General features: G+C 46.0%; 2 protein-coding genes and 1 long non-coding RNA gene across 7 annotated transcripts in view; 2 read left to right on the forward strand and 1 right to left on the reverse strand.

Moving 5' to 3' along the window:
- Window positions 1-7,305, forward strand: part of EIF4E3 (eukaryotic translation initiation factor 4E family member 3) — a 115,960-nt gene extending 108,655 nt beyond the window's left edge. Inside the window, exon 7 of the mRNA XM_036877539.2 lies at window positions 7,167-7,305. Coding sequence (XP_036733434.1) covers window positions 7,167-7,171 — 5 coding nt within the window. The 3' untranslated portion in view covers window positions 7,172-7,305. The remainder of the gene's footprint in view (window positions 1-7,166) is intronic.
- The window catches only part of FOXP1 (forkhead box P1), a 568,729-nt gene continuing 557,253 nt past the window's right edge, over window positions 7,195-18,670 (forward strand). For 3 of the 5 annotated variants that reach the window (XM_057507378.1, XM_057507370.1, XM_036878332.2), the window contains exons 1-2: window positions 16,358-16,498; window positions 18,318-18,445. The gene's annotated coding sequence lies outside the window, so the exon portion shown is untranslated. Of the gene's footprint in view, window positions 7,332-16,357; window positions 16,499-18,317; window positions 18,446-18,670 lie in introns of those variants that run through there. The other 2 variants (XM_057507395.1, XM_036878333.2) reach the window with 2 other exon arrangements.
- On the reverse strand, window positions 14,443-15,874 carry LOC118908373 (uncharacterized). Its single transcript, XR_008999247.1, has 2 exons — window positions 15,075-15,874; window positions 14,443-14,830 (listed from the first exon to the last, which is right to left on the reverse strand). It is a non-coding gene; the product is annotated as an uncharacterized LOC118908373 (long non-coding RNA).

An 18,670-nucleotide genomic window follows, 5' to 3' on the forward strand; every position in this document is an offset into this window, starting at 1 on the left:
GTGTCGTGAATGTGCTGTCCTGCCACCGCCTGGACCAGAGGATGGCAGGCTGCAGCTTCACTGTGGGTACAGACTCCAAACAGGGCTGAATTCCTGAAGGAAGGCTGCGGAAGAGGGGGAAGGGAGCCTGGAGAACTCACACTCTGTCTCCTGGCCGTTCAAAGATGCGGGATTTGAGGGAGCAGCAGCCTTTCCTTACAAGAGAAGCCCTTGCTCTAGGTTAAGGTGGAAGGAGCATTTGGAGGAAAAGGAAAGGGGGCCAGGTGGTTTCTCTTCCTCAGCTCTTAGAATGATCATGGCAGAGTCGAAACCTTTGACGGAACAGAAATAAGTATTTGACAATGAAGGAACGCCCCAGAGACAAGCATCTGCCCAAGGGCACCGTGAGCCGTTAACATGTATGGCAAGAACAGCTCCATGGACGTACGTTACCAGAGATGGCCGTGGGAAGCCTTCAGGAGGCAGGGAGTGTGAGGCGACAGAGGGAGGTGGTGGGTAAAGCTCTCTTAGCAAACGTCGTAAAACGCTCAGAGAGCAAGAGCAAGCCAAGATCGGAGATTCCAGCTGTTGGTGACTAGACCAACATATATAATACATGACATAATAGCTGAGCAATGCTGACTTTTTCTTTCCATCACAATGTTTTGGTGCCTGTAGACACAGCTAAGACGTCACCAATGTAAATAATTTAGTACGGTGTTGTCATTTCTTGCTGAGTTGCCTTAAGCTCGATGTTAGTAAAATTCATCTTACCCAATTGGGGTTTTCAATACTTATTTGCGTTTGTGTTGCAGAGACAGATTATTTTGCTTCTCGGGCGATTTGATTAAAAATAGCTTATTCCATAAGAAAAAAAATTATGTATTGTATATTGTTTTATCTCAGTATGTCTTGGAATCTTTCAGGCAGGGGGAAACCCGATCCCTGAGGATCAGTTTTCCGCTCCCGTAATAAAAGCAGCACCAGTTCATCCATCAAGGGTAGAGGGGGTTTAGGAAGAAATGACGTTGCTTTTACTAAAGAAGTCCAAATGTTGTTTTATTTAAATATCTAACTTCCTGGAAAACTTGATGTGGGTGGTGTGTGAGTGTGTGTGTGTGTGTGTGTGTGTGTGTGTGTGTGTGTGTTGTTAGTAAACAGGAAGCCCATGAAATAACACACCCAAAGGATGTAAATCTAGACTTTCTTGTAGTTTCTTCTGGGGTGGGTTTTATTTTGTTAATTTTCTTTTTTCCATCATTACAGAGTCCGGTATTATAACTTACCCATCTCTTTTGTTTTTTTGGAAGAAATTCCTAAGTGGTACCCCACAGACATAATGTTATGACAATGGAATTTCAGAGTTTTGGTTGACTGCTTGCAGGGAGGTTTTATTTGGACAGGAATGTAGGACTTTGGCTTTTTTTTTTTTTTAACAGAGACTATAACTTGTCTTTCTCTCCGTTTTTTTTTTTTAAAAGAAATTACTTGTGGGAAAATAGTTTAGATTATCTTCTTAATAATTTTCCCCTTGGATTTTTGTTTATTTCCCACCCCGTCCTTCAGATCTTTGTAACTAAAAACAAGCTTCAGTTCCTCATCTTGGTCAGAGCGGTTTAAATGTTTGTTGGGATGTGACTTTGTTTAGTGAAGTTTGTGTGATTCTTTTCCTTTCTTTTTTTTTTTTTCTCCCCAGTGATCTCTGCTAAACATTGCATAATTTTTAAAAAATGTAGGAGATTATTATTTGGCCTCCCTAAACTCCACAGTCATTGCTGTCTTTTTTTTTACTTCAGTCACTCCGACTATTCTGTGAAATCAGTCCAACCCCCAGAGTTGTTTGTTCTTGGCTTTGACTTTGGACAGAGGTGTGCTGCGATTTTCACCAACCTTGATGTTTTCTGTCTTATGCAGGCTAGGAAAGGACCTGAGATTTTTCAGCAGTTTCCCTGTAAGCAGGGAAATCTGTATATTGAATAAAGCCCTTGCAACAGACAGGTCAGTCCTCACTTCTCTTTGATGTTGTGCACCAGTCTGCAAATGGCTCTTGGCCAAGAGCTCTTGTGCTTGTGGCAGGGAAAAGAAATACAGGAGTATGGGTGGTTGGCTTTTGCAGACACTGTAGGTAAGTCCATCTAGTTCAAAGATACCGAATATGTGGCACAAACACTGCTGCTCTTCTGTCCCATGCACGTTGCAGACATCAGCAGTCGATCATGGTTCTCTTCCTATTGAGCCATCTATTGCCACGCTGTCTTTTCTAACATGGTGTCTCCGGCTTCTGCTAAGATGCCAGGAGAGCTGGCATATGAGATGCAATCTCTAGTAGACCATGGCCTCTCTCTGTTACCGGGGAGACATGGGGATGGTCAGAGTGAGGCAGAGAGGGTTGGAGCTAAGAGCGTAAAGTCAAGAGTGAAACGACATGAGCTCAAATGAAAGGCATGCCGTTTGTGGGCTGTGACATCTGGGGCAAACGTCTTCATCCCCGTGGGCCTGTTTCCTCACCGGTACAGTGTGGGTGATCACAGAGGCTCCATCATAAGACTGTTGGGCAGGCAAAACCAGGGTGGTCCTCACGAAGCATTGAGCGTAGCGCATGACAGAATTGCTCCGTAGATGTGAACTGTCATCGTCGCCACCATTATTGGGGAAATGACTTGTTTGAGGTTATAAAGCTGGTTAGGACTAGACAGGGTTTCTCAACTTCAGCACTACTGACATTTAAATGGCCAGATACTTCTCAGCTGTAGGGACCTTCCCATGCCTGGTAGAATGTTGAGCAGCGACTTTGGTCGCCACCCACTAGATGCCAGTGACCCCACCCCCTAGAAAATGACACATGTCTCCAGATATTGCCCAATATCCCTTGGCAAAAATCCCCCAGTTAAGAACCACTGGACTAGTCCCAACTCCACCTGTAGATTTTTATTTTTAATGTAAGTATATTTGTGCTGAACCTGCTGTCAGGGCTGCTCATTCCAGGTTTGGTTTGCTGCGCTCCCAGGAACCTTTTTTTTTCTTTTTTTTCCATTCTTATTGGTGACTTTGACCTTTCTGCCTTTGTATCAGGTTACAACTTTTTTTATTTATGAAACTGTGGACCATTTTGAGGAACAGATTAACAGTTCCAAGTTTAAATATGCTTTGTAATGCAATTGAAAAATAATGTCGAGGAGAATGCTCACAATATAATTTTCAGTGATAACAACTACATTCCAAATTGTGTAACAATAATAATGCAGGTGGAGTTGATCTGAGTAGTTCGTATGGGCTAGACAGTAGTCTATGAGCTAGTGTTTCTGACATCATTTAACTGTTATGATGCATAATTCCCGATTTACAGACCAGGGAAGGGAGGCATAGAGTAACAGAGTCCTACAGCTACTAAGTAGCGGAATAGGCTTTCCAGCCTAGGCTGTTTGTGTATAGTGCACACAAACACACACATGGTAGAGGAAGATCCGGAAGAACATATGCCCCGATGTTTATCTCGATTGTTTATAGATGATGGGTGGTTGGTTGCTACTTATTACTTACTGCTTTTCAAATTTTCTGCTTTGAGGATTCATTGTTCTTTAGAAAGTGTTAAGAAAGTTATAATTATGCAGTCCTGTGACTTTTATAAAACAAGTGACTAATTATGTTTACCACGGTCTACCTCCTATTCATTTGATCTTGCTTAGGATTGATTGAAAAGCAAAGGGGATGATATTATAAATTCCCAAGTTAGATATCACAGTGGAAACATGCAGCCTCTTAATGTAACACATGGCTATTTAGAAGTGGGGGTTGTATACATTTGTAAGCTGCTTTTCCCATATAAGGTTGTTCTGTAAGTAATCATATGGAATTTTCAAATAAACATATGACCTATTATAGATCCAAAAGAACGTTGTCCTTCAATATTTCTTACCTTGAAGTGCTTGTTTCAATGATGCTGCTAGTGAAAGATCTTTTGAATTTCACTTTTGATTATCATCTTTAAAGCTATTTTCTGAACCAGACAGACCCAGGCTTCATTATTTCAGAAAAATAATAGGTATCAACACACTTGGTTGTCCCTCTCCCTCAACCTCAGCATAGCCTGAATTTCTGTTTGGTCATTTTCAAAAGTGAAACAGAGCCACGTGGATAAAATTTACCGTAAGAGGCATTCTTTTAACCAGTGTCTTCATTTGTTCATGGAAATTCCAAAAAGGGAGATTCAAATGTGGTTTGATGAATGGAATCATTGTTGGAGTACATGCAGATATCCTCGAGGTGACCACTGTTAAGGGGACTGCACACTCTTGGAATCATAAATTCAGATGCATGTGCATATACATGCTCATTTACATTAGATTATAGCTGTGCATTATGCATTTCAGTTCGGAATGTGGTACTTGCCTGGCTCTATTCCCTATGGCATACGCTTCCGGTTTTCAATAACTTTGCAGGCTCTCCTCTGTGTCTGCTGATACAATTACAGGTCTTGATGATTCTGGGGTCAAGACGGAACTTTAAGTCTGGAAGAACACATGGAAATAAGTATATTGAGCTAGGGGACATAAAGGTCGCTAGGAGCCTAAGCATCTCCAGGTCTGCTAGACCCAACACATAGGGACTTGGCGCTGGTGGGGCCCTGGTGAGTGGAGATCCTAAGGAGGGCTCCCTAGCTGGCTCGCTTTCTTGGGACTCCCCCGTGGGTCTCTGAGTGGCCTGCACGAGCTCCTGCTCCACACAGCCATATTCCTGTTTTGGTGGTGGTGGGGGTCCCTGTAATGGGAACCTTCATTTCCATTTCAATCTCTCATTTCTGAGTTGGGTGTCATTCTTATTATTTTGTAGTAGTGGAAGGAGAGGCCCAAAGTGAGGGTCTCCTGATGGCAGAGTAATCTTGTCACTTGATTATTTACTTGTTTATTCATTCACTCAGATATTTAAGTGTCCATTGTATGCCACCGAGGAATTGTAGTGAGCAAAACAGGTGGGTCTGTGGCCTCTTGGAGCTGATTTCTAGGGAGGGAGCCACACAGTAAATGAGCAAATTAGCCAAGAAACAAGCCAGAACTTTAGATACTAATTTTGAAGGAGGAGGAGGGGAGGGCCTTACCTGGAAGAGGTCACTGAAGGTTTCTCCAAAGAGGTGACGTTTCACCCGACACCCAAAGGCTAGAAAGATGTAGCCATGCATACAGCATGAGGAGGAAGAGCATGCCAGGTAGAGGGAACAGTAAGGTGAAGCTTCTAAACTCTCATGCACAGCTTGAAACATGTAGAATAATTGTGTCATCAGTATGTAAAATAGGCATGAGATAACATTCTCCTAAATAAGCAGTCCCGACACAGGTGAATTTTAAAGAAGAATTGGTAAGGGCAGTAGAGAGGGTGGAATTCTAAATTACATTTTCTTATAAACCGGAGAAGCCAATTGGAACATTGCCACATAAGCAGTGGGCTGCTCTAATTTTAAAAACTTGTTACCCAGTACTTAGCATGAGATGAAACTGTGAGAAAAGCTAGGGCCTTCCTCTTTAAGACTCTGCTGGCTTTACTGGATCCTGGGGCAGAGAGGTTCTGAGTATGCATGTACGTATCTTTGCTCTGCTCACATTATTTCTCTTCCCCTGAAAGAAACCAAACTGTTTATAGGGAAGACAGAAACAAACAACTGGATGACACACTTCCAGACATTCAGAAACATGCGACCTTTCTGCCAGCACAGAGATGCGTGAGGCCAACAGCAGGCCAGCCGTGCTCAATTCTTCTGGAGCACAGACACCACTGCTTCCTTAGGGTTGACAATATAAATTACACAGACCATTATCATCTCCTCTCCAGCATTCTAACTTCTGAATTCCAACCCAGAAAATGCATAATTAGTTCCCCTCGAGGATAAGATTGAAGTGCCCTGGCCCTGGCATGAAAAACCAGAGAAGATCTGACTGGCCTCTACGACCTTCTGCTGTTCTGTGTCCAAAGACAGGCATCTGAAAGGGGCTATTTTCTGTTGCCTGGAGGAAAGACTGGCTTTGTTGTGCCAACTAGAGTCTCGTAGGTATGCCAGGACCATAATCCGCTTTCTACCATTTCTCTCTGGGCCCCGATCTCTTTTCAGGGGAATGCCACAACTCACTTGCTACTAAGAGATGTTTCTCTCTTTCTCTTTCTTTCTCTCCCACCCTCCTTCCTAAAAACACAGATTTTGGCATCATTGAGTTTTCTGAATATTTCTAGGACCTATGTCGTTCTTCTAGTGAGGCTGGGGGCTCAGGCATGTTTTCAGAGTGGCCTGATGTTCCTACTCCTGGCCAATTAACCTCCAGACTTTTTTGTGGTAGGTTCTTAATGACCATCTTAGTATTATTGTTTATTTTTATCCACTGCCTCAAAATCTACAGAAGCTTTATCTCCATATTTTCTTCAGTGTAAGTGGTAACACTAACAAAATACATGCTCTTTGCTGACTTGGTCTCTTTATATTGGTGACGATGGTGCCTACCACTTCCCATTTCTCGTACATGTTCAATTGAAAAACTACACATAATTCACTGCGAAATTCACTGGAATGTAAGCTCCAGAAGGGCAAGGATTTTTACCTTCTGTTTCCTTCTTTTCCCTCATGTCTAAACAAACTAGTGCCTGATACAAAGCAGCATGCAGTGACTATTTGTTGAATGAATGGTTGAATGCATGACATCAGGCTGCCTGGTGGGAGGGATCCTGGCAGATGTCGGCCTCTGCTTTTCATCAGAAGCTTCCTCCAATGTTGAGTCCTGAAAATCATGTTAGATGTAAAACTATCAAAGGTCTTGGAAACAAATAAATGCTTGCTTTTTCCAAGTTGTTCTATGCATCTAGTCCTTAGGATATTTCCATTATTGATCATTAAAACAGCAGCGACAAGCTGGGCTACATAAGTTGTTCAGGAGTCCCAGAGAGAATGGACAAGCTAGCATTGAGAAGGGGGCATTAGTGACAGACACTGACCCTTCCCCATAATAAACTGTCCAGTCGATTTGGCAGCTGCCTGCACCTGAACTGCAAATGCCCTTGGACTTCCCAGAAGAAGGGGAATTTTAATTAGAACATCCAGATGAAGGTTCTGCCTAGTTTATATCCCATGCATCATCTGATGGGATGCAAGTGACCTGAAGTTCTGATTCTATTTGTTGTCACTTTCTTTCCTTGCGTTTTGTTTTTAGACTGAGAGCTAAGAGGCTGACAACATATCTGACATCGTTGCTGTCGTCGTGGACTCTCAGGAAAGTCTGCTTAATCATGATGAAGCAAGCTTCCTTGTCAAGAGCTGTGGCAGAACTGGAGAGGGGTTGCTGGTGACTGAGTGCGGCTGGGAAGTGCACCTTGAGGTTTGTTCAAGTTACAAACAGCCTCATCTTAAGCCACTCTGTTTTGAAAAGAAAATGACTTAGTTACTCAGTTAAAGATAGAAATGAGACTGATTTCTGCTGCTTTTCTTTGTGGGGAAGTTATGAGATAAGTACCAGGGACAGGTAGAGGAATGTTGGTCACCCCGAGAGAGGCCTGCCTGGCTGCCCTGGGGTAGGGATTCTCACCTGAGGACAATTTTGCCTCCCCGGGGACATCTGGCAATGTCGGGGGACATTATTGGTTATTGTAATGGGGGAGTGGGTGGCTGCCCCTGTCATCCAGTAGACCAAGGCTGGGGGGTCCCTTCACAGCGACGAATTATCCCGCTCCACAGTTCTCTGTGCACAGATCTAGAAATCCTAATGTGAAGGGACCCTTCTCAGTTTCACGAGAATGGCTCTGCCTGGGAAAGCAATTCTTCTGTTGCTGTTTTAAAACAATGATTCCTATTTCATTCTTGCATCAAGAACTACTGAATGGGAGGCCGCCCTGATTTCAGAGTGAGCAGGGCAGACAGCCTAAGTGGAATGATTCAAAAGGCCGTGAGAAAGTCCAGACTTAAAATGTTCCCCTATATCGAGCTCCAAGGCCTAGAATTCCTTGCACTGAATCATGGGGAAACCGTGAACTGGAGTTGGGATCTTGGGTCTTGAATCACGTGCTGCCATTCCAAAAGCACCGAGATTTGCTGAGCACTTACTCTGCGCCCAGCCCTGAGCTACGTAGTACACACACATGGCCCCAGTCCACCCTTTCAGTGATGCTGTATGATGTGTGCAGTTACTGGGGTATTACCAAGGAGCAGGAACGGCTCGGGAGCTTGCTGGTAAGCATGGTGGTGCTGGGATTGTCACCTAGGTATGTCTGATGCTCAAGACCCTGCCAGTAACCAAGACCTTACAGACTCCACACCTTCATTGCTGCTGACTTTCTACCTGCAAGGCTATTCTTATAACCCCAGCCCCACGTGTGAAGTCTTACCTGCCTGGAAGACACACCTGCAACCCACATTCTTCTCCTTCATCTTTGCAGATGTCCCATGCTCATGCCTTTTTCTGCTGCTTTCAAATATTCGTCTTATCTCCTCATTTACACTTACTATATGTCTTTTGGGAGCTAAGGTGGCATCTTCCTTGAGGGAAGGGACTCTAACTAATGTGGCTCTGGACTGATATGAGCAGAAAGAGGAGGTGAGGATGGACACACAAGAGAAAAACCAAATGGGCTTTGTTGATGACCAGCCAGACTGAGAGTAATTGTAATGTGTATAGGAGGTTGTCCAGTCACTGGGCTCCTTGAGTAAAAGATCCTAGTAAGACTTTTGAACTCTTTTTCTGAGGAGGAACTAAGAATCCTTCTAAATAACAGCTCCTTCTAAATACTGATGCTTTGACTGATAGTTAGAAAATATGAGTGTTTACTGACAGATGATTCAGAATGTAGGAATGATTCAGAATGTAAATCACTTTCCTCACGAGGATGTCTGCAGTGGTTTGTAAATGCTTTTGAGAAGGAGTTTAAGAATAAGTAAAAGTGCTGAGTTCCCCTTCTTCTTTTTTCATTGTTGTCACTCTTAAGAAACACCCTATCATTCCTGAACTGATGTGATGACTCAGTTTTCCCAAAGGCAGGAATCGTAAGTGGGCCATTCATGGCCTTGGTGTTCCTTGCAGTTCTGCTTTGATCAGCTCACCTAGAATTTTAAAACTGAGGACTTTGTGGATAGAAATCTGCTCTTTTTGCCTTTCTGGAAAACTCAGAAGCTTTTCCTGCTCTGGACTTCCTTTTTTGGTGACAGTGATCAGCATCCACCTGTTCTGGTTGAGGCCTATGTGTTCAAGTTTGCCACAGGCCCCACTCCTCCCTAATTACACATAACCCACTTCCATAATTTAAGTTACCTGGTTGATTTATTTTGCCACAGTATCAGCAGCACCTGTTAAAACTTGTTAAGACACAATTGCCGGGCCCCACCAATCTTCTTTAGGGAAGAGTTGCCTACAGAACTCTTATATATTTATGTAGATATATATACATGTATGTGTATATGTGTACACATGTAGGTTTAAATGTGTACTTAACATTTATATCAGTTTGGACTCATGTATGTTTATTTCATTCTTGGGTTACAATCCAATGCTGTTCCTATTTTCTTGCTCAGGATATCTCAGCTTTGGGCATTGGGGAGCTCTTTCAGGTTGGTTACTAAGCCAGTAAGTCACTCTCTCTCTCTCTCTCTTTTTTTTTTTTTTTAGCATTTCTTTATCACTTTCTGGTACCACCAGATGGTCTAGGCTTATCTTGTATTTTCACTACCTCATCCCTGGTATTAACTAGTTCTCCAAGGATCCCTGATTTCTTTTATTGGTGAAAGGTATTTAGAAACCAAGATCTGGGTGCTAGGTGTGCTCATGGTTATTGGGTTGTTACCACTTCTAGCCCCTCTCAATGGACAGTTAGGAAATACATGTATACATACTAATGCATGTACATACACATACAGATTTATTTTTGTATCTGTGAATATATATATTATATATATATATACATATATATGTGTGTGTGTATATATATATATATATAATTATCCTGTCCATATAGATACATTCAATTCCAATCCATTACTTAAGGATTCATACTAACCTTGGGGATATCACACACATTTTTAGTTTTTGTATAGCATTTTAAACAGTGGTTCAAGAACATTCTGCAGGAAAAGAAGTCTTTTTTGATAGCTATCTTATGGATATTACTAATACTCCCTCACCCCACAAAAGCCCCCCACACAAAAAAATCCCAAGCTTAGCTGAACAAAAATGTGCACATCCCCATGCTGAGTATCCTCTTGTCCCTTCTAAAATCTACAGCTTGGAACCCATAGCCTCCCTGTTGCTGCAGGTGGATAGATCTGCCTCATTTCCCTTCTCATACAAAGAGTTTGTCTCCAGCCCTGTGGGAACAATGCCTGTGGTAACAGTGAGCTGGCACTCATAGATTCTAAATATAAGCCAAGACACTTCTCCTAGATTGCAATCAGAATTTAGCTTCACATGTGAAATCTTATTTTGAATTCAGGTACACAATTACTCACCCAGAGACTTAATTATGCTGCCTTAGGATAGTATTAAAACAATAGGTTTAATTATTTTTTGGTTGGTCACAAAAGTAACCTGTTGCCTTGTTAGGAAGGGGATGGGACTAGAGTCTTCTGAAGAAGTTCACAGATACAAATTAATCATCTGCTGTGAGGTTTACCTGTGATCCCTTTATGTTTATTCAGGAAACAACCGTGCTTGGATGGGGTCCCCCCTTTCTGCCATTATCCTTAATGTAAATCAAGTGGTGCTTGGATGTGTCTTTATAAACTGTGTAGGGAACTGGAAAGAGAATCCAACCAGATGCCTCCTGGGCTGCTGGAGGTGTGGTCCCTTCGTGGTTTGGAAAACATTCTGGGTTTTAAACAGCAACACCTATAATTATGGAGGCGTCATCTCTTCCATAAAAAAGAAAACAAAACAAAGAAAGCAAAGCCCTTCTACTAACAAGGTGTAGTCATAGCATGTGTTCATCCTTCCCAAAACCTGTCTGGCATTTGTTTCTGGCCTGGTGGGGAATATCTTCCACCTTTCTCTGAGTCTTCATGAAACAATGCAAGGTTAAACAATTGGAGGGCAATTAGCAGTCTCGTTGGGGTAACAGGGGAGAGGTCGCCCTATGATTAATGTCAAAGGAATTACTCATGGTTTACTTGGGTGATTTAGTGTTAATTTTGCAAGTGGTTGAAAAACAAGGAACCAACAAAGTTTACAAAAGATGCCAGTTTAGAGAACCAGGTATGGTAGACAGCTTGCAGGACTGTCAAATAGTTTTAGGGCTGCAAAGATTATCGAAATGGTACCTGCTGTGGAAGGGGCTGTGTGCACCGCAGATCCGTGTGTGCCAAATTTGAATGTGTGAGGCTCGGCTAGGTAGTTTTGTTAAAATCCAGATTTTTATTCAGCAGGTCTAGGGAGTAGGCTGAGATTCTGCATTTTTAACATACTTTCAGGTGGTGCCCAGGCTGCATGGCTGCACATCTCATTTTGCATAGCAAGGCTGTAGATTGTTCTAGTGCCTGTGGCAGGTAGGACTGAGCCTCTCATATTCCCTTGATATAGCTCCAAATTACCAACTTGTTGCAATGTGAATGGTCAGGGATTAGAAGACTAGAATAGCTTTGTGAAGTTTGTACATACTGGCCAGACACTTTATTGTGCATTGTAGTTTACAGGGAATACAATCCATGGGGACCCGTGGGGCAAACAGCTATATGAACACTTAGCAGAGACCTCCTTTCCCAAGGACTGATTCAGAAAAATATAAAAATATTTGCAGGCCATGTTTATTTATGTTAATAGAACTGTGCCCTTAAAAGAAAAAAAGCAGGAAACGCAGTCTGTGGAACTAAGGCCCTCTCTGTGGTTAAAACCTCAGAAAATGCACTCTTGTCTCTAGTTTTACTGCTGAGCCTGTGAACAAGTTCTGGTGTTGGGAATGACACTTTTTTAAAACTGGAGTCTTTCACCATACCTTGACTAGCTTTTCAAACCACATCAAATTGGGTGGTGTTAGAGTGCCTGGTGACATGGTATACTCTAAAACAAGAGATCCTCTGTTGATTTCTGCTGTGTACATATAGGGACATTGGAACATAGAGGATACCCTTCTCTTGCCACTTACTGGGAAACACATGATTGTCATTGGCCATTTTTCTCTTCTAGAAGGGAAACTTGGGAGTGTAAGTTTTTACTTAGAGTCTGACCTCTCCCTTCCCCCTAGTCTGCTCTCAGCCTGCCCCTCCTTTCTCAGCTGTGTTTACTGCCACCTGGAGTCTGCCCCACCTGGGGGAGAGGAGAGGGTGACTAAGGGGTTGAGTTTGATCTTGACCTTCTGTGACCTTAGTTTTTCCGTCTGTAGAGGGATATTATGCAAGTTGGCTGTTTCTGAGAAACGAAGTAGAACATGTAATGTCTGAGGGGGTGGTCACATCACTATTGTAAAGTGGGAAGTGTGATATGGAAATAAACAAACACATGAGTCAGGACACCTTTATTCCAGCCACTCACCAATTTTTGGCCTCATAGGGCAGTATAACCTCCCTGAGCCTCAGTTTCCTAATCTGTAATTTGATCTACTTGGTTATACTGGATTCTCAAAGCTGAGGGGGTCTTACCACTGGGATGGCATTAGGTAACATTGAATCATATATGGAGGACTAAACTCTCTCTGCAATCCTTCTGGTTGTTCAAAGAGACAAAGAAAAAAACAAAATTCTCCTTTGACACTCACGTCCTTAACACTTGTCAGCACTTGACTCTCCGTTTTGTAAAAATTATTTTTAATATTTTTGTTGCTCTCCTTTTCTAACAAAGAGAAGCCAATGACTATTTTCCCTGTGGTGATTTTTAATTTATGGAAGACAATACTGATTTCCTGTTTAAGGTAGTAATAGGAAAAAAAAAGTAGATTGATATAAAAGAAAATAGTACAATTATCATAATAACTGTACTGCAATGAGTGTAGTATGTTAATCACTCAGGAACTGTTATGTTCTGTAGCTATGGCAGAAATTAGAAAGATGTTAACTGTAGTTTAAGAAATGCTGAGTTAGGTGATTTTAAGGTTTCTGTTTAACTCTAAACTTAGAAGAGCATTCAGGTATCCCATTATGTGGTAAATATCCACTTCATTTTCTGTCCCCCCAAATGTGCATATATTCATTGACACAGTATTTGCCAAAACAGAGTTGGAATTTGCCATCATAGACTATGTGACAAGGACTGCATGTTGTAAAACCTTTGGGGAAATTTTGGCTGCAGTTAAGTATAGTTTGTTAATTTTTCATTTAGAATTATTTTTCCCTCTTAAAATATAATGAAATGGGGACAAGCACCTTTGCCTTGGTGTAATTAAAAACGAAATGTCAGGAACATATGTTTAAAAAGGGATTTCCATTTGTTTTACCACCAAAAGGTGGCGTCCTACCCACATGCCCTTTATTTAAAAGTCCCTTCTTGCTTTAATTTAACAAAAAGAAACTTCTAGTTGATTACTGATAAAGAAATTAAAATGTGCTTCCTGTGAATGTAACGTGACAGTGTTGAAAATGAACAATATGTTAAGCTGCAGTTAAGTTTCCACCTAATGTAAGCCAAATGGACATGGAGTTCTTTAATAAGGTGGCACATTAGACAGTATTATACACAAAATTGGGCACAATATATCATGGGATTTACAACCAGGATTTCCTTTTGTCGGCAAAAACTTGTTGCCAGTCTGACTTTGACCCCCACATTCAAGTGAACGTAGAGTTTATGGCACTTAAAATGCACAGTGAGATTAGCCATTTGAAGATCTTTTTAGTATGGCAATACTAATAATTTTTTAAAAACTCACTGTTCAGTCTGAAAAACATGATCAGAGCATGAATCCTTCCTTAAAGGCTGTGAATAAATTGGTCACATTGAAATAAGCTGCTATTCACCTGAGTTATAATTCTGCAATCTGACATACACCATAAGCATATTATATCTGGCAAGCATTTTAGAAATGAAAAACAATACCGCCGCCTCCCCCGCCCCCCGCCGCCACGTGAATGTGAATTCACATGGAATTCAATGGAACTCTACATATTGAATTTGCAGTGACATTAAAGGGCTGAAAGTTTTACCTAAGTTGACATAAAGCTTCTACATTAGTGCCTAGGTCATAGTAAGCACTCGATAAATATTAGATGTTATTACTGACAGCTGTAGACTATGAGCTTCTTAAGGGCAGGGATTTTATTTATTTTTGCATTCCTTTGTGCCTGTTATATGGTCTAGAACATAGGAGGTGTGTCATTAATGTCTTTCCTAATGTCTGGTGTCAAAGACAACATGAACCCCAGCCTCTAGGAGGCTAGAGAAGTTCTATATGAACTCAAGTGCATTTTCTTAATCTAGATTTTAGTCTAAAGATCTGATGGATGTTCTTGTCGGGATAGCATGGAATCTTGCACAACATGCATTTAACACGAATTTTATGACGAAATTACCTTACCACAGTCTCCCTTTCTCTGGCTTTATTCTGTTACAATAGTTAATAGCTTTGTTATTTTTTTACTTGCAAAACAGATACAGTTTTCAAAGGGTAGTCTTTTGCTGTTACTGAAATTGAGATTTAAAATTCTGTAAATGAATGGTTAACAACATTTCTAGAAAGACATGAAAAAGACTTTATACTAACATTTTCAGGATATTTATTACCTACCACTGTGCTGGTCTCAAGACCAATGGGACAGTACTCTCCACACCCCCACCCCTGACCCCAAAGTACTTTGTAGGAATCCACAGGGATGGCTTTCAATATATTGTCATAAAGAGTTGGCTGGATGTACTATCCAGTCAGTAGCTGGAAATGCTGGCTTGGAAGTCTGGCAGCATCTGGGGTGCCGGGTCTGAAAAAAATTACCTCTGTTAACAAGCCATAGAGCCCTATACCTTTCTAAGTCACATTTTTGGACACAAAAAGTCTGCTGCATTTGTGTTGATAAAATCTTGAGAAATACTAGTGTCTTTTGTTGTATACATGCATATGTAGATTTCAAAACATTTCATTCATGTTCCTAATTTTCTCCTTAAAATGTCTAAATTCCACCAAACTTCAGAACAGCAAAAAGAAAAAAAAGAAAAAAACCTCACCTTTTCAAAGAATGGGACGCAGTTTTCTGCATGTGACAGATCTCTGGGAGAGCAGGTACTTTGTGTTAAACAACTGATTGACAGGCTAGCCCCTGGGCGGTTTCCTTAGAGAAGCCACGGCAAGCACACAGCTCTTGCTGCAGCCACTTTCCCCCAAAGTGGATCTACACATTCCTGCAATGACTCTGACAGGGCAGGGGGGAGAAGCTCGTCCCACATTTACACTCTCCTGATTCAGAAACACAGGGGGAAGACCCCCTCTCCGGCGGGTTTCTGTTTCCTTGCAAACAGGGGTTTGTCCTTCTGTTGAACTTTCACCTCCCGAACTCGCCTTCTTTCATTGGACAAAGTGCAGAAAGAAAAGAGAGACCAAGGGAGGACGGGAAGAGGAGAAAGGGGTTTGAAAACACCGCCCCACCTCCCCCTTCTTCAACTGTCACTGATGGCAAAACGCTTTCACTTTTAACTGGAGGAAACTCACATCCTTGCCTGTCCTCTCTGCTTCCTTCTGTATTTTTAGCTCAGAAACTAAGCAAATAGCCATCGCATTCCCATCTTCGTCCCTAGTTAACGCTCTCCTTCTCGTTCTTCCCGGTGTCTGAATGGGCCCCCCCGCGCCTTTCCCCATCTTCTAAGGACCCACCCCTCCCCCATGCCCCTCATTTTTCCAGGTCTTTCTTGCCAGATTCCTCGTTTGCCAGGGACGGCTCTGGCGTTCCCTTCCTTTCTAGCCTGCGGGGCTCTGCTCCCTACCCTCTTCCCCAGCCAGCCTGGACGCCCCTCGTTGCCACCTCCCTGGACACCCCCCACCCCCGGGCCGCACCGCCCCCCTCGCTTTGGCAATTGCGATTATTTTTTCTTTTTTCTTTTTTTTTTTTTTTTTTTTGCTGCGAGCCTTGTTTACCCAGCAGGTGGATGTGACGTCAGGGACGCACAACGGCAAAAAATAACAACATCTCCCTCCGCGACGTGTTGGCCTCTCTCGCGCGCCTTATTTATTTATTTGTTCCGGGAGGCCGGGGGGAGCGCGGTGGGCGCCGGCGGCCGAGTGGCCCGGGGGACGGGGGTGGCGGCTGGCGGTCCAGGGGCGCGGGGGGCCTTGGGGTGCGTGAGGCGGAGGGGGGCCCGGCAGGAGGCCGGGGGTGCGGGCTGGGGTCCCCGGCCCGGCGCTGTCCGCGCCCCTGCCGCCGCCGGCGCTGGCCGGGCTCCGGGAAGCTAGTCCCGAGCGGAGGAATCTATTGTTATTTATTGTGTGGCGGTTGCACGCTGAACTCGCGGCGGCCCGGCCCTCGCCCGGAGTGCGTGTGTGCGCGCGTGTGTGCGCGAGGGAGTGTGTGCGCGGGGGTGCGCGCGGGCGGGAGTGGGCGCGCGCGGGGAAAGGCCCGAAAACACCTTAGTTTGCACCGAGAGACCATTTGCAGCGGGTGAGTTTGTATTTTTCCATTTCTGCTCCACTTTTCCCCAAGCCGCCTCCTGCCTTGTTTCCGCCACTTTAAAACAACAACCAGCACAAAAAAAAAAAAAAAAGAAAGAAAGAAAGAAAAAAAAAAAAAGAAAAAGAAAAAGAAAAAAGAAAAGAAAAAGAAAAAACCTACTTTCCACCTCCAGGCTCCACGTGCATCTCCCCCAGCCCTCCCCTCTCAGCCGCTCTCCTCAGGACCGGGGCCCGGCTCCGCGGCGGGTGGGGGCTGCGGGCCGGCGCGGGGGTGGCGGGGGCTCCGGCGGCGGCGCCGCACTCGGGGGTGGATTTCCAGAAGTCAAAGGGGCGGCGGGGGGACGCGCTGGCGGCCAGATCGCCTCCCCTTCGGCCTCTTCATGCCTTGCTGTGCGCTCTCCACGGTCGCCGCGGCCAGAGAAATCGGTCACCCAGGCCGCCCGGCGCAAGTTTCGGTGTCCGGCGTCGCGGTGCCAGCTGAGCAGCGGGGCGGGCGCGCGGCCCACGGTCGGGTCTGCGGCGGGAGGGGGCGTGCGCCGGGCGTCTCTGGAGCCCAAAGTTTGGACTTGGAGCAAACTTTCCCCTCCGGTCTCCGCCAGTGTGTGCCCCCTCGGTGCCCCTGGGTTGCTCCGCGGGGCCGTGGCCGTAAAGACTGGGATGCCTGCGCCTGGATACCCCCCGGTGCCACGCACGCATTGCCCCGAGCCCATTCCCGGAGCCGGGAAACTCAGGCACACACCCGTGCACCCCCAGCTAGACACCCACCGCGCCCCTCGCGCTCCGCGCGGCGAACTTAGCCTAGCCCGACGGGCCGCGACAGCTGCGGCCGGCTCTGCGCGTGGGAGAGGAGCAGTGTGCGCCGTGCGGAGTGGCGGCGCCCGGGTGCCCCTTCCCTCCACCGTGCGCACTTTCTGGTTCTCCCTTTTTAAGCTTGGGGAACGGGGGGATTTCCCGAGCCCGGATCTGTCCTGAGATGCGCGCGAGTCGCCGCGTCCCCCGGCCCTGTTCCGGCGGCCGAGGGCTCCCTCCCGAGCTCCGCGCGCGCCGTCGCCGTCCCGCAGAGAAGGTTCAGCGGAGTCGGCGGGCCGGGACTGCGTGCGCTCCGGGCGGGGACCGCGGCGGCGGCGCCGGGAGCCGAGGAGTTTGCCAGCTGCCGCGGGGTCGCGGTCATTCGCTGCCTCCGCCCCCCCACTCGCCCCCGCCCCCCGCCCCCCTCCTCCCCAGATCCCGCCACGCTCGGAAACTTTGATTCCTTCTTTTTGGCCCTCGGCGAGTCCCCTCCCCACCTGTTGTGAACTCCGCCTCGGTCCCCGGAGACTGGCGGCGACACACGCGGGCGCCGGGGAGCTCCGCGCCCAGAAACAAAGTCGCACGCACCCCCCTGTGTTTGCTGCGAAATCGCCGCCGGCAGCCCCCCCACCCCACCCCGATTCCCGCGCAGCTCCCGCCCCCTGTGAGAATAAGGACTAAATAAACAGTTGTAACTTCAAACCTTAGCGCCTGCGATCGTCTCCCTCTCCCACCCCCTTCCCCCTTCGCTCCCCCCTCCTTTCTGTGTTGTGGCAACTTTGTGAGATCCCGGGGAAGGTGCCGAGACTCTGGCTCGGGCCGATTTCCCGGCCGGGATCCTTGCAGGGATTCCCTCAGCCACATCCTCTCCCCTCCGCCCGCGCTCGCCGCGCCTCCGAGCCCGCCGCCGGCTCTGCCCCGGCCCCGCAGCCTCCTGTCTTATCCCGCCCGCCTCAGGCCCCCCCAACCTGCGCCGGGAAGACTTGCTGAGGGTCGCCCCGGTTTCTTGTCGACCGCAGAACCCGAAAGTTTGCCCGAGGAAGAAGAGAGCGCGCGGCGAGCCAGCGGGCAAGGGGCAGCGGCCGCGGCCACGGGGCCCTGGTGCTGCCGGCGCCTCCTCCGCGGGCGTGACGGGAGGACCCGGCGGGTAAGTCAAGGCGGCCGCCGGCGCGGGGCGAGGACGCGGGCGGGGGCCAGGGACACCACGGGAGGCTCTCTGCCTAAAGCGCCAGCACGGGGGGCTGAGCGCAGAGATAAGGCCCTCGGAGGCAGGAATGTGCCCATCCTCGAGCTGGTAGGTGCTTCGAAATGCTGGACTTTCTCTCCCCTCACCCCCTTTCTTTCCTAAATCCCAAGATCTGGAGATCAAAGT

The sequence above is a fragment of the Manis pentadactyla genome, chromosome 1 (genome assembly GCF_030020395.1).
Source record: "Manis pentadactyla isolate mManPen7 chromosome 1, mManPen7.hap1, whole genome shotgun sequence".
Taxonomy (NCBI): Eukaryota; Metazoa; Chordata; class Mammalia; order Pholidota; family Manidae; genus Manis; species Manis pentadactyla.